Genomic DNA, 12,801 nt, shown 5'->3' with positions numbered 1-12,801 from the left:
CTCTCTAAGACTCTTCCTGGGTATCCTGCTGTTGCCTGGTGTTGTGGAGATCCTGCAGCTTTGGGTTTGAGGGTCAGGTCCTTTCACGTGTTCCAGCAGGTCACAGATGGGATAGATGTTGGAACAGACCAAATCATAAGCCTGGGCAGGGCCTGGGCAGGTGTACAGTTGGTCTCCCAGACGAGAAATGGGGACAGTTTACAACTTCAGGGCTGGCTCACCCACACCTCCAGCCCCAGGTATTGATGAGTGGGTGGGTGGGGAAACTCTCCCCGACCCATGCTGCCACAAGACAGATGAGAAATGAGGGCAGCTCTCCCATGCTCACAATTTCAGGACTATCTCAGTCACACCTCTGCTAACAGGGTTGGCTCTATTGTGCAGCCCTGGAGGTGCAAGGTTTGCTCTCCTGACAGGTGTTAAAGCTTGGGGTAGGGGTGGAGGGTTCAGGGACAGTTCTCCCACTCTTGTTACCTCAGGGTCAACTCTCCACACTGCCTTAGGCACTGATGAGTGGCAGATGAGGGGTGGGGGCTAGGTCTCTCATGTTCAACCTATCAGGGCTGGCTCACATCCAGAACATAGATTTTTTAAAAAGTAAAACTCTTTTAAAAATTTTTGCTTAAGAAAGGAGACTAAGTTTATATTTATTTACTGTCACAGCTTTAGGTTCATAGTTTTTTTTTTGCTTGTTTTCTGAGACAGGACTTCTCTCTGGGGCCCTGACTGTTGTGGAACTCACACTGTAGATCAGGCTGGCCTTGAACTCAGAGATGCACCTGCCTCTGCCTCTTGAGTGCTAGGACTAAAGCCTGTTCTATCCATAGGCTACAATATCTTTTTTATAGAGAAAGAAATAAAATTATTTCCATTGAAGGGCTAGAGAGATGGCTCAGTGGTTTTGGTGGGGTTTTTTGTTTTTTTGTTTTGTTTTGTTTTCTAGACAGGGTTTCTCTGTGTAGCTTTTGTGGACCAGGCTGGCCTGGAACTCACAGAGTTCCACCTGCCTTTGCCTCACGAGGGCTGGGATTAAAGGTGTGCACTACCATCTCCTGGCTTTTGTTTTATTTGGTTTGGTTTGGTTTGGTTGGTTGACTCAGTGGTTAAGAGCACTGACTGCTTGCTCTTCCAGAGGACCCTGATTCAATTCCCAGCACTCACATGGTAGCTCACAACTGTCTCTAACTCCAGTCCCATGGAATTTAATACCCTTTTCTGGCCTCCATGGGCACCATGTGGTGCACAAACATACATGCAGGCAAAAAAAAAAACATATATAAAAAATATTTTTAAAAGATGATGACTAATCTCACTATGGGTAAAAACAAAAACATGTAAGCCAAGAGAATAGCTTACACCTCTCATTCTGGCACATGGGTGATAACAGGAAGGAGAGTCAGGAGTTCAAGGTCATCCTTGCTTGCATAGCATTCTTTAGACCAGCCTAAAAACGACAGACATAGTCATAAAGAAATGGAGTAGTATGTGAGTGTGCATATAACTCAATATATTATTTATAAATTATGTACCAATAGAGTTGATGCTTTCATTTTAAAAAGTACCAAAAAGTAGAAATTTAGAGTTCTCTTTGTTTTGCCCCTCTGACAATCATATGTACACTTTATCAATGTATGTATTACTTTTATTCTAATGGGTCCTCACTAAAAGTCACCAAGTCAAAGTATGCATCTCCTAAGTGTTAGACACCCATTACTGGTACGACCTAAGTTACTCAGAATTATTTAAAAGAAGAAGAAAGAGGGCTTACCTCACAGATCTGCCGAGCTGCATCTGTGGTGAGGCGAGCCGTCTCTGTTTGCTGAGCTGCTATTTTACAAGTTGCTTCCTGAAGAACTTCAGTCACTTCTCTTTGTGATTTAACCACCTGCTGTAATGATTCTGCATGGACCTATAAATAAAATAGTGAAAAGCTTAGATTTTAGTTTTCCTTTTGTGTAATTTAGTTTTAACTTACAACCTGGATTTCTTAGCTGATGGGGTCTGTGCATGACTGGTTACTATGCACCTTGGTTGCCACTTCTCTAAATTAGAACTGAGTCTTGACTGCTACATGACTCCAATGTCATGAAATTATGACATATAAAGTATGAAAATATTATTTACAACCTTTCTTGTAAATGCTTAAGGAGTCCTACAGTGAAGTTTCTAAATATAAAATTTTAGGTTTAAAGACTCAGTACCTGCCACAAAAATAAATTACCTGAGCTGTTTTGTTCCGGGTTTCTTCTAACTGTCTCTGGCACTCCAGAGCTTCTTGTTCAGCTTTTAGCTTCAATAAGGCCAAGTCTCTTTCATGGCGTTGCTGTTGTGCCTTTAAATTAAAGTGATCAAATATTAACTCTGCAGCATTAAATTGTTTTGATACAGTAGCTACAGTTAATACATTCCTTTGTTCCCTATCTTCCCTCCTTTTGTTCTAATTCAAACAGGTCCTTTTTGGATCAAGATGGCCTTAAACTAACAGAAAATCTGCCTCAGCCAACTTCATAGCTAGGACCGCAAAAGTAAACCACCACATTAGACTCTCAATGCTGTTTCTAATATAAATGATTTATAGCAAACAACTAGAGCCTAAAGGAAAGGTAGTAAACTCAAAAGTCATCAGATGCTTTACTATTTACCAACAGGATTTAGTGCCCATCTACCGTCACTATAGAAATATAGAAATTTTCCAAGACGTGCAAGATTAAGTAAGCACGAATACCAAAAGCTTGTTAGAAAGCAAAACCTATAGTATCTAACTCTTTGGAAGATTTCTTTTGACTTTGCCTCTGAAGCAGTAATTGCATTTAAAATGTTGCTTCCCTGACAGTCTCCTTCTAACCAAGAAGCCTTCTGGCACCATCATTCCACACAATGTTAGCTCTAAGCACATATATGTTCCATCTCTTCTATAGGTGGTTAACCTCTACATGAAGTTATAAAATGCCATGAACAGAATTGGGATTTCCAAATCTCTCTCTCTCTCTCTCTCTCTCTCTCTCTCTCTCTCTCTCTCTCTCTCTCTCTCTCTCTCTCTCTCTCTCTCTCTCTCTCTCTCTCTCTGTGTGTGTGTGTGTGTGTGTAGAACTGTTTCATATTTTAAAGGGAGTTCAGGATTCCTGCTCACCTTGACTAAGTAACAATAGTGTTATCCAGTAACTGAGTAGAAAGTCCCTAGCTTTTTTCAAACATGCCCTTGTGAAGCAGAAAGGATCTCAGAAATGGTTTGGTTGGTTGGTGATTCAAATAAAGCATCAAAAAAAAAAAAATCAAACAAAATGGGGACAGCAAAATCATACAAGTAAAGGAGCTTGCCTACAAGCCTGACAACCTGAGTTCAATCCCTAAGACTAACATGGTAGAAATGACTTCCAAAAGTTGTCCTTTGACCTCCTCAGGCTATACTCACACAGTAAACAAGTGACTTTATGATAAATAATAACAAAACAACAACAAAAATCAAGACCGCTACCAACAACAACAACAACAAAAAAAAAAAACCAATGCAGACAAACTGAGTCATATCTATCAGGAAAGAAAAAAGATGACAGTTTAATTTTCTGTCATTAAAATAGAGCATAAAACGAAGTATGTGAAAAAGAATAGTCGTGAGTGTTCTCCTACCAAATACCCTATTTCCAATCCTTTTGGTTGGTTTGGTTGGTCTTTGAGGAAGGGTTTGGTTATACAGCCCCAGTGGACCTCAGGCTCTTGATCCTCCTGACTTAGCTTCCCAAATGCTATGATTGCAGGCTTCAGTCTTCTCTTTAGTAATCAATCTGTGTGGAAAGGTTTTTTCTGGGGTGGGAGGTAGGGGTCTTTATAGGTATTGCATTATTGTATAGACTATTTTTTATTCTAACTTGAAAGTTTGATTTTTTTTTTTTTGAGACAGAGTTTCTCTTTATAACCCTGGCTTTCCTGGAGTTCGCTCTGTGGACCAAGCTGGCCATGAATTCAGAGATCCACCTGTCTTTGCCTCCTGAGTCCTGGGATTAAAGGGTGTGCCACCACCTACCGGGTTCGCTCGCTCTTCTTTCCTTCTTTCTTTCCTTCCTTCCTTCCTTCCTTCCTTCCTTCCTTCCTTCCTTCCCTTCCCTTCCCTTCCTTTTTTTCTTTTTTGAGACAGGATTTCTCTATATGTACTCTTAGCTGTGCTGGAACTTGCTATGGAGAATAGAGTGGTCTTGAATTCATAGAGAAAATCTTGCCTCTGCCTCCCAAGTGGTAGATTAAAGATAATCACCATCATGTCTGCCCTGAAAGTTTATTTTCTTCAAATTAACAAAACTCATTAAGAGTAATTTCTAAACACAAAGAAGAAACCATAGGAAAAAATTAAGAAAAATTTCAACTAGTACCTTTATAATCTGAGCCAGAGATACACTCTCCTGCTGAGCGAGTGAAATGCCTCTAACTCTTTCCACGTCTGACAACTGACGCACTGACTCCTCAATAGCACTCAGGTAACTGAGCTCTGCGGCCATGCGATGCTGAAGGCCAGCAGGAGAAAAACGCTTAGACCCTGGGGGACAGAAGAATTGTCCAATCAAAAGTTTCACATGAATGGCAACACAAGTTCTCATTTTATAAACATGTAACAAATCTATCGTTCCCTTGAACTAAAGACAGTGACTTATTAATATATTGTATTTTAACAGTTACTTCTTTTCTTATTTTATGGGTATGTATTTATTCAAACATACATATTACATGTCTACAAACAGATTAAATATATTATTTTGGGGACGAGTTTTGACTAATGCTGGCAACATGGGAAAAAAAGTGAACACTGTTGAATTGCTTATGCTTTTCAATACTTAATTTTCTACACAATTTTTGTTTAATACTTCAAAGAGTTATTATGGACACAGGTTCTGTCCCACCTGGTCCCATAGCCATTTAGTCCCAAATAAACACATAGAGGCTTATATTAATTATAAACTGTTTGTCTGATGGCTTAGGCTTCTTACTGGATAGTTCTCTCTTAATTATTAACCTATAACTACTAATTTATGTATTTCTACATGACCTTATCTTACTGGAGAATGTCTGGCATCCTATCTTCCAGGTACCTCTGGCGCCTCCTCTCTGTCTTCCTCTTCCCAGAATTCTCCTAGTCTGGTAGCCCTGCCTACACTTCCTGCCTAGCTACTAGACAATCAGCATTTATTCATCAGCCAATAAGAAAAAATGTTCACAGCATACAGGACATCCCCCATCAAGTAATCACATAAACTTGAAGTTAATAGTTCCCTATCGCTTAGTTGTGGGGAAAAGAACTTTTCAGGGAGAAAAGTGAGTAGTTATTTTTTAAATGTGTTGTTGTTCTTGGTATTTTCTTCTTCTCTACTGAAATGTGGTTTCAGGTAACTCAGGCTGCCCTTCTAGCTCACTAGGTGGCCTAGAATGACCTTGAACTTTGGCTTTTACCTTACAAGTACTAAGATTAGAAGTAAGCACCACTACTTGATTTATGTGGTGTCAGGGTTCAAACTAAGAGTTGAATGCAATCACTCTACCAGCTGGGCTACACTCCAACCCTTCACTTTTAAACTGTTGCCTGCATGAATCTACTTGCCTGGCGTTGAAGCCATCTCTGTTTTATTCACATCGGTGAAAGCTGGCTTAAATCCAGTTGTAGTTGGAGGAACTATGACTGAGGACTTTGACCTTTCTAAAGAAGTCCCCGGAAGATCAAACTGTAACAATTTCTGTGAACTTGGAGATAGGGGAGAAGTTGGAGTCTTCTGAGATCTTCCCTTGTCTGATGAGCCACTGAAAGGTTTTTTGTATAAAGACATTAGGAAAATTACTCCAAGAAGCAGCCAAACAATAAGAGTAACAAACATTTTTTCCTTAACCAATATTATTTAGCTTTACCAATACTAGCTATGATGGAGGCATTCACTCAACATAGTCACTGCTCTGACTGGATGTGTATGAATATTTTTCTAGTTACTAAATAAAGTGTTGAAAAAGCTAGGTAAAACACACCCTAAATAAAATAGTAAAGTAGGTTACTGTCTAAACTAGTACTTAACAGGTCACATATATCACAGTTCATTCATTGCATTATGAAGCAAAATCTAAGATAGCCATTATACACCAATAAAACTATAACTACATGTAAAAACATTAGAAACTAATATTAAAACATGTCTCAAATAAAATATCACTTTGCATTTAAATTTTTTAACATCATCATTTCCTGTTAAACCAAAGATCACAAAAATTTTTTCATGTTGTCATCTCCAAATATTTAATATATGTCTACTTATACATACCCTTTTTGTTTATTTGTTGTTTGGTTTTGGTTTTTCAAGACAGGGTATCTCTGTATAACAGTCCTAGTTGTCCTAGAACTTGCTCAGTAGACCAGGCTGGCCTTGAACTCACAGAGATCCACCTGCCTCTGCCACCCAAGTGCTGGGATTAAAGGCGTGCACCACCACCCAACTCCTAATTTTTAATAGTGTAACACTTTCTGAGCTTTTTCTTAAGTAACCTCACATAATTGATTGGAACAACTCTTTTTTTTTTTTTTTTTTGGTTTTTACGACACAGGGTTTCTCTGTATTGTTTTGGAGGCTGTCGGTCCAGCCTGGCCTCAAACTCACAGAGATCCGCCTGCCTCTGCCTCCCGAGTGCTGGGATTAAAGGCGTGCGCCACCACCGCCCAGCGAGTGTAACAACTCTTAAGGCATTTAATTCAACACAAAAAACATATCATTCATGTTATAACAACTCTTAAAGCATTTAATTCAACACAAAAACATTTGCATTGTTTGTTGAATAAATTAAAAGACACTCTATAGAGTATTTAGCACAATTAACATATTTCTATATTCTAAAATAAGTGGAAAAAATGTGATGGATTTCAAAGTCAAAAATTATGCCTGGCTTGAGTATTTGAATAAAGGTAGTTTTGAGAAACATTTACTGGCTTTCTGAGAAATTAGAGAGTATAACAGTAGTGACTCTCCATATACGTGGGGGATATGTTCCAAGACCTCCAATGGATACCTGAAGCCTTAGGCAGTACCAAAGCCTGACACACACACACACACACACACACACACACACACACACACACACACACACACACCAATGCCTTTTCTGTGCACTAAAAGTATTTATTTTATGTGTATGTGTGGATGCCTGAGTGTATATCACTTCATGATCAATACAGGAGCCCCAGGAGGCCAGAAGAGGCCATTGGAATCCCTAGAATTAGAGTTACAGGTAGTTGAGAGCTATAACGTGAATGCTGGGAACCAAACCCAGATCCTCTGGAAAGCAGTAAGTGCTCTTACCCACTGAGCCATCTCTCAACCATCTCATCCAACTTTGCTACCTTAACTTGGCACAAACTGGCTGCAAGATTTCCAGTCTGAGGTGTTGCAGTAAAACTATTGTGACTTTCTTTTACTGTCCTCCCAGTCTCAGGGATAAAAGATTTATTCACTGTAGATCTTCATAACTTCAGCATAAATCTTTTCCTTTCCTTTTTATGTCAAAATATTTACCTTTCACTTAAAGGAAACACTTTATAAAGTCTCTTTAGCATATACAAATTAGCACCATTACTACCCTTCAGATTGGAATCCATCATTAAGCAAAATAAGGTTTATTTGAACTAAAACATAAAAACACTGGACAAACAGATGAGTCACATGGAAGATGGACCTGAATGGTAATCAATTCTTTAAAGAAAAAAGTCAATTATTTCTATAACCTTCCATGTAATATTTTACAATGACCTTTGACCATAATTGAACCATGGAAAGCAAAACACTGTATATGGGAAGACTACAGTCAAATTTATTTTCAGTACCTAAAAGGAATTCTCATTTTAAATTCTATAACACCAAACAAAAGAAGGACTCTTTAACTCACTGTATGTTTTTATAAGATGAATTATATTTGCTTTGTATAAAAGATTCCATTTCAAAAAGATAAGTTTTCAATGTTCTCAAGTAAGTTAATAGGCTTTAATTTCTTAATTCCTTCTTAACAAGGTTCAAATAACTTTATCCACTGTGAATCTACACAGATGAAGAGCAGATACAGACTACAGTATGGAGGATTTATTAAGCTTGGATTTCATATTCTAGAAATATTTAACTTTATAGATTTTTATCAAACTAAATTATCAGAGCATCTCTTACAGAAGGGTAAGATTTTATGAATCCTGAATCCAATGAAAAAGCAATTTAATTTTTTTCTACGATTTATTTGTATATAGAGTTCTGTCTGCATGTATGCCAGAAGAGGGCACCAGATCTCATTGCAGATGGTTTTGAGCCACCACGTGGTTGCTGGGAATTGAACCCTAGTCCTCTGGAAGAGCAGCCAGTGATCTTAACCACTGAGCCATCTCTACAACTCCCACCAAAGATGGTGTTAATGATACAATATGAAAGCATTAAAAATGCTCATCTATATGTAATAGAAAAAGCAAGTTTTTTTAAAAAATAAGATCAATTTGTATCTTCAGAGCCATAGATTTTTTAATTTTTTATTTATTTTTATTATGTTTATTTGTATGTGTGTGCATGTACCTGCACACACACTTATGGTGCTGAATATTATTTTAACTGGGCAAAGAGGTGCTACATTTGTTTATGCTGTGTAATATTACTTTAACTGTGTAAAATATGTTACATTTGTTGTTTCTGCTGTTGCCTTTGTTAATGATGTAAAGATGTGTTTCATTTGTTTCACCTTGCCTGCCTAAGGCACTTGATTGATCTAACAAAAAGCTGAATGGCCAATAGCTAGGCAGGAGATGGATAGGTGGGGCTGGCAGGCAGAGAGAATAAGAAGGAGGAGAAATCTAGGCAAAGAAGAAGAGAGGGAAGAAGGAAGAGAGAATGAGGGAGAAAAAGAGGGACATGCCTGGGGTCAGAAGCTAGGCAACCACCAGCCAGACACAAGAAGCATTGGCAACAAGATAGATACACAGAAGGAAAGTAAGGTAAAAAGCCCCAAGGCAAAACTTAAAGAGAAACAGATTAAAATAAGAGCTAATATAAGGCTAAGTAAGAATTTGAAACTAAATAAGAAGTCTCTGTGTCTTGATTTGAGAGCCAGAAAGAAAAGCCCTGGTACACACTTGACCTGCTGAGGCAATTAATAAGCCCTAGACTTGATTTGTTTTTGTTTCTCAAGACAGGGTTTCTCTGTGTAGCTCTGGCTGTCCTGGAACTCACTATGTAGACCAGGCTAGCCTTAAATTCACAGATATCTGCCTGCCTCTGCCTCCTGAGTGCTGGGATTAAATGTGTGCTCTACCACCCAGCCAAGACTTGATTTTAAAATGACCAAAGCAATGAAGAGATATCATGTAGACAGATGAGCAGTAACTACAGAGAAAGCGATTGACCAAAGTTCATTTGTAAGCCACACCCTAAATAGATGTATGAGACAGAAAAAAAAAAAAAGCTGAGGGCCTTTGAGACAACAAAATAGGTCAAAATTACTTTCCACATAAACCTGATATCTTGAATTCAATCTAATAGCACACATCTTTAAAAATAAATGCTGGATTCAGTGGCACACCACCCCATAGTGGGATTCATTGCAGATGCAATGCCACACCACCCTACAGTGGGATGAGAGGCAGAGACAGGAGAGTCACCCGGAAGCTTAAAGGTCAGCTAACCTGGAGTTCAAGGATATATCAGAAACAGCATGGCAGAAACAAGAGAGACTGCCTCAACAGGAAGAAAGGTGAAAACTGACTCCTTGGGAAATTGTCCTCCCACCTCCACACACAGGCAGTAAACCACAAATGCCCACAGTCACATATAACACACACAGAGACGAGAGAGAGAGAGAGAGAGAGAGAGAGAGAGAGAGAGAGAGAGAGAGAGAGAGAGAGAGAGAGAGAGAGAGAGAGAGAGAGAGAGAGAGAGAGAGAGAGAGAGAGAGAGAGAGAGAGAGAGAGAGAGAGAGAGAGAGAGAGAGAGAGAGAGAGAGGCTCAACTTCAAAGCATTTTTTAAAGAATGAAAAATACAGTTATACAAATTCCATCATCAGTCAAAGGGTGTTATGTTTGAATGGTTTTAACTGCACAGGAGAAAAACAGAGGGAGAAATAATTTCAACAATGAGATCAAAAGGATACTAAGTAGTTGTGTTTAGAGTGGAAGACACAATTTGTAGAAATGAAATGTTCTGTTGTGCATTTCTCTATGGAGTAGTTAACCTCATGCACCCCAAGAAAGGCAAATGCTTTGACAAAAGATTGAGCCACAAACAGGATGACAATGACTTCAGGATAGAAAAATGGCTTGTGCTTGAGACAAACAATTACTGGAGATGTTTTAACAGTTGCAATGAGGAATAGCCACATGTTAAAAAAAACCATGTCTACAGCTATGAACAAGGTTACAGTGTCCTCGAGAAAGTAAACAACTTTATACTAGCTCAAACAAGAAAGGTGAACAGCCATGTTGAAATTTACCAAATTCACTGAATATCAATATTGTAACTTATGATATGCAAATTGCAGCATAAAGAATATATATATATATATATATACTGCTTTACCTCACAGAATGCCCAGAAAGTTCTTCCAAAGCGCTCTCAGTGTCCAGAGTCTGCTCATAGTCTCTAATAGCAAGTTTGCTGCCAGTCCCAAGTTTCTTCCCCTGGGAACCACGCTCTGAATCAGACTGTACTTTCTCATCATCAATAAGTGAGCTCTGAGCATTTCCAGTGATTGAATCCAACCCTGGAAAGCAAATTTTTGTAAGCAAATTTCCAACACTAGACTTACTGAGATAGCTGGTAAATTTTTTTTCAGTAATAAAAGTACAAATCAGACTATTTAAAAATTAGTTTATATTAAAAACTTATTTTCCATATCTAGAATAAAACAGTTCATTTTTCTGCCTCTATTTAAGGACCTAAATTAGTCAAATTTATAGTAGCAGAGGCTATCAATGGCTAGGGAGGGAAGAGTGGATATGCAGTGGTGATGTTTGCAAAGACAAATATAGTCATTGAACCATACTACCTGAAACTGATTTAAATGACTGGGTTTTTTATTTGTTTGTTTTTTTTCAAGATGGTATCTAGTGTAGCCCAGGCTGTCTTCTATCTCACTGTGTAGCTGAGGAAGACCTTGAACTTCTGATCTTCCTGTCTCTACCTCCTAAGTACTGGGATTACAGGAATATACCATCACACCACATATTATGCAGTGTGGGGATCAAATCTAGGGCTTTGTATATTCTAGGAAAGGAAACATACTCTACCAACTAGTTACTTCCTCAGCCTGATAAAATTCTGGTATGTATGTATGTATATATGTATTATTATTATTATTATTATTATTATTTTGGTTTTTCTGAGACAGAGTCTCTCTACACAGCCCAACTATCCTGGAACTCTCTATGTAGGCCAGGCCGGACTCAAACTCAAAGCTCTATCTGCCTCTGCCTCAGAAATTGTAAAATGTTAGCACTGGAGTCTTTACATACAGAAATTACAGGCAATTAAAACTTTTTCAAATATAGTTTCTTATTCTGAATTCCTAGTCCACCTCACATTTTTCAACTTGATAAACAGTTTATCTTTTCAATTAGAAAAAAAAAAGAAAAAAGAAAAGAAAAATCACTCCAAAGCTTAAAACCATTTTGTAAGCTTAAGAAGTTTTTGCATGATCACTTTATCTCTCTAGTTGTAGGTCTATAGACAAAACATGGGACTGGGAAGACCTCTCACTGGGCAAAATGCTTGCTTCCCAACCATGAAGACCCATGTAAAACCAGGCACAGTGGCATACATCTGTAATCCCAGCATGTAAACAGTAAGATGGGAGTAGAGAATCTTCAGAAGCTCCTGGGCCAACTAGCTTGCTGTACTAACTGTCAGACATCATGTCTCAAGGTGGAAGGGAGAACTAAACCCAAGGTTGTAGGCTGACCTCAACACACAGACACGAATCATGCATACACATATAGTGATTTTTTTTAATAGAGTAGAACTACAGACATTGGCAGGTATCTCAATCACTCAAAAATTTACTGAGCGCCAACAGGGGCAACTACTATGTTAAGTACTGTGACACACACATTATCCCAGTGATTTCTCATACTCTTCAGAATCTGCTATACTGGGGAGGACCATGTTTGATGATGCCAGAAATGGACATGATACACTACCAAGTTCTTTGTTTAACACAGTTACAAAGCAAGATTATTTGCATAATAATATTGCTTTTGTTTTAAAATAAAGGTGTGTGTGGCTTCATGTATATATTGGAAAAAGCCATTAAAAATTATAATAGCAGTTGCCTCTGTTTTAACAGAAGGATTAAGCAAAACTCATATTTCTTTTTTAATTTGTGTTTATTAGTGCATGTGTATGAAAGAGAAAGAGAATGTGCATACAGAAAAGAGTTCATATACAGAGGTCAAAAGACAACTCTGGGTCCTCTTTATTCACCTTTATATGGGCTCTAGGGATCAAACTCATGTCAGGATTATACAGCAGGTACTTTTACCCAATAAACCATCTCCATATTTTGCTAGCCCTGATTTATATTTCTTGATGAGTATCTGAAATTCTTAAATTTTTAATTATATATTCCATTTATATTAAATATAAAATGAAAAATATAAAATTAAAGAACATAAATATATTAAAAAGTCTGGCAAAAGATAATTACAAATGTGAACGCTATATACATTATCATAAATAAATTCACCTACTACTTATAGAATCAAACTATAACTTTAGGTCACTACCACAAAACCACTGAGAAGAGAAAAAGTCATCAAGCAG

At 38.0% G+C, this 12,801-nt stretch overlaps 1 protein-coding gene across 2 annotated transcripts in view; it reads right to left on the bottom strand.

The window, feature by feature from the left end:
• Cep350 (centrosomal protein 350) overlaps positions 1–12,801 on the bottom strand; it is a 128,585-nt gene that overhangs the window by 66,250 nt on the left and 49,534 nt on the right. For both annotated transcript variants that reach the window (XM_040738213.1, XM_040738214.1), the window contains exons 15-19: positions 10,561–10,744; positions 5,585–5,781; positions 4,365–4,528; positions 2,222–2,332; positions 1,769–1,909 (exon numbers count right to left, since the gene is read on the bottom strand). In XM_040738213.1, coding sequence (XP_040594147.1) covers positions 1,769–1,909; positions 2,222–2,332; positions 4,365–4,528; positions 5,585–5,781; positions 10,561–10,744 — 797 coding nt within the window. The remainder of the gene's footprint in view (positions 1–1,768; positions 1,910–2,221; positions 2,333–4,364; positions 4,529–5,584; positions 5,782–10,560; positions 10,745–12,801) is intronic.

The sequence above is a fragment of the Mesocricetus auratus genome, unplaced genomic scaffold (assembly GCF_017639785.1).
Source record: "Mesocricetus auratus isolate SY011 unplaced genomic scaffold, BCM_Maur_2.0 Super-Scaffold_100676, whole genome shotgun sequence".
NCBI lineage: Eukaryota > Metazoa > Chordata > Mammalia > Rodentia > Cricetidae > Mesocricetus > Mesocricetus auratus.
Note: the sequence above shows the minus strand (reverse complement) of the source record. Positions and strands in the feature narration are given on the sequence as shown.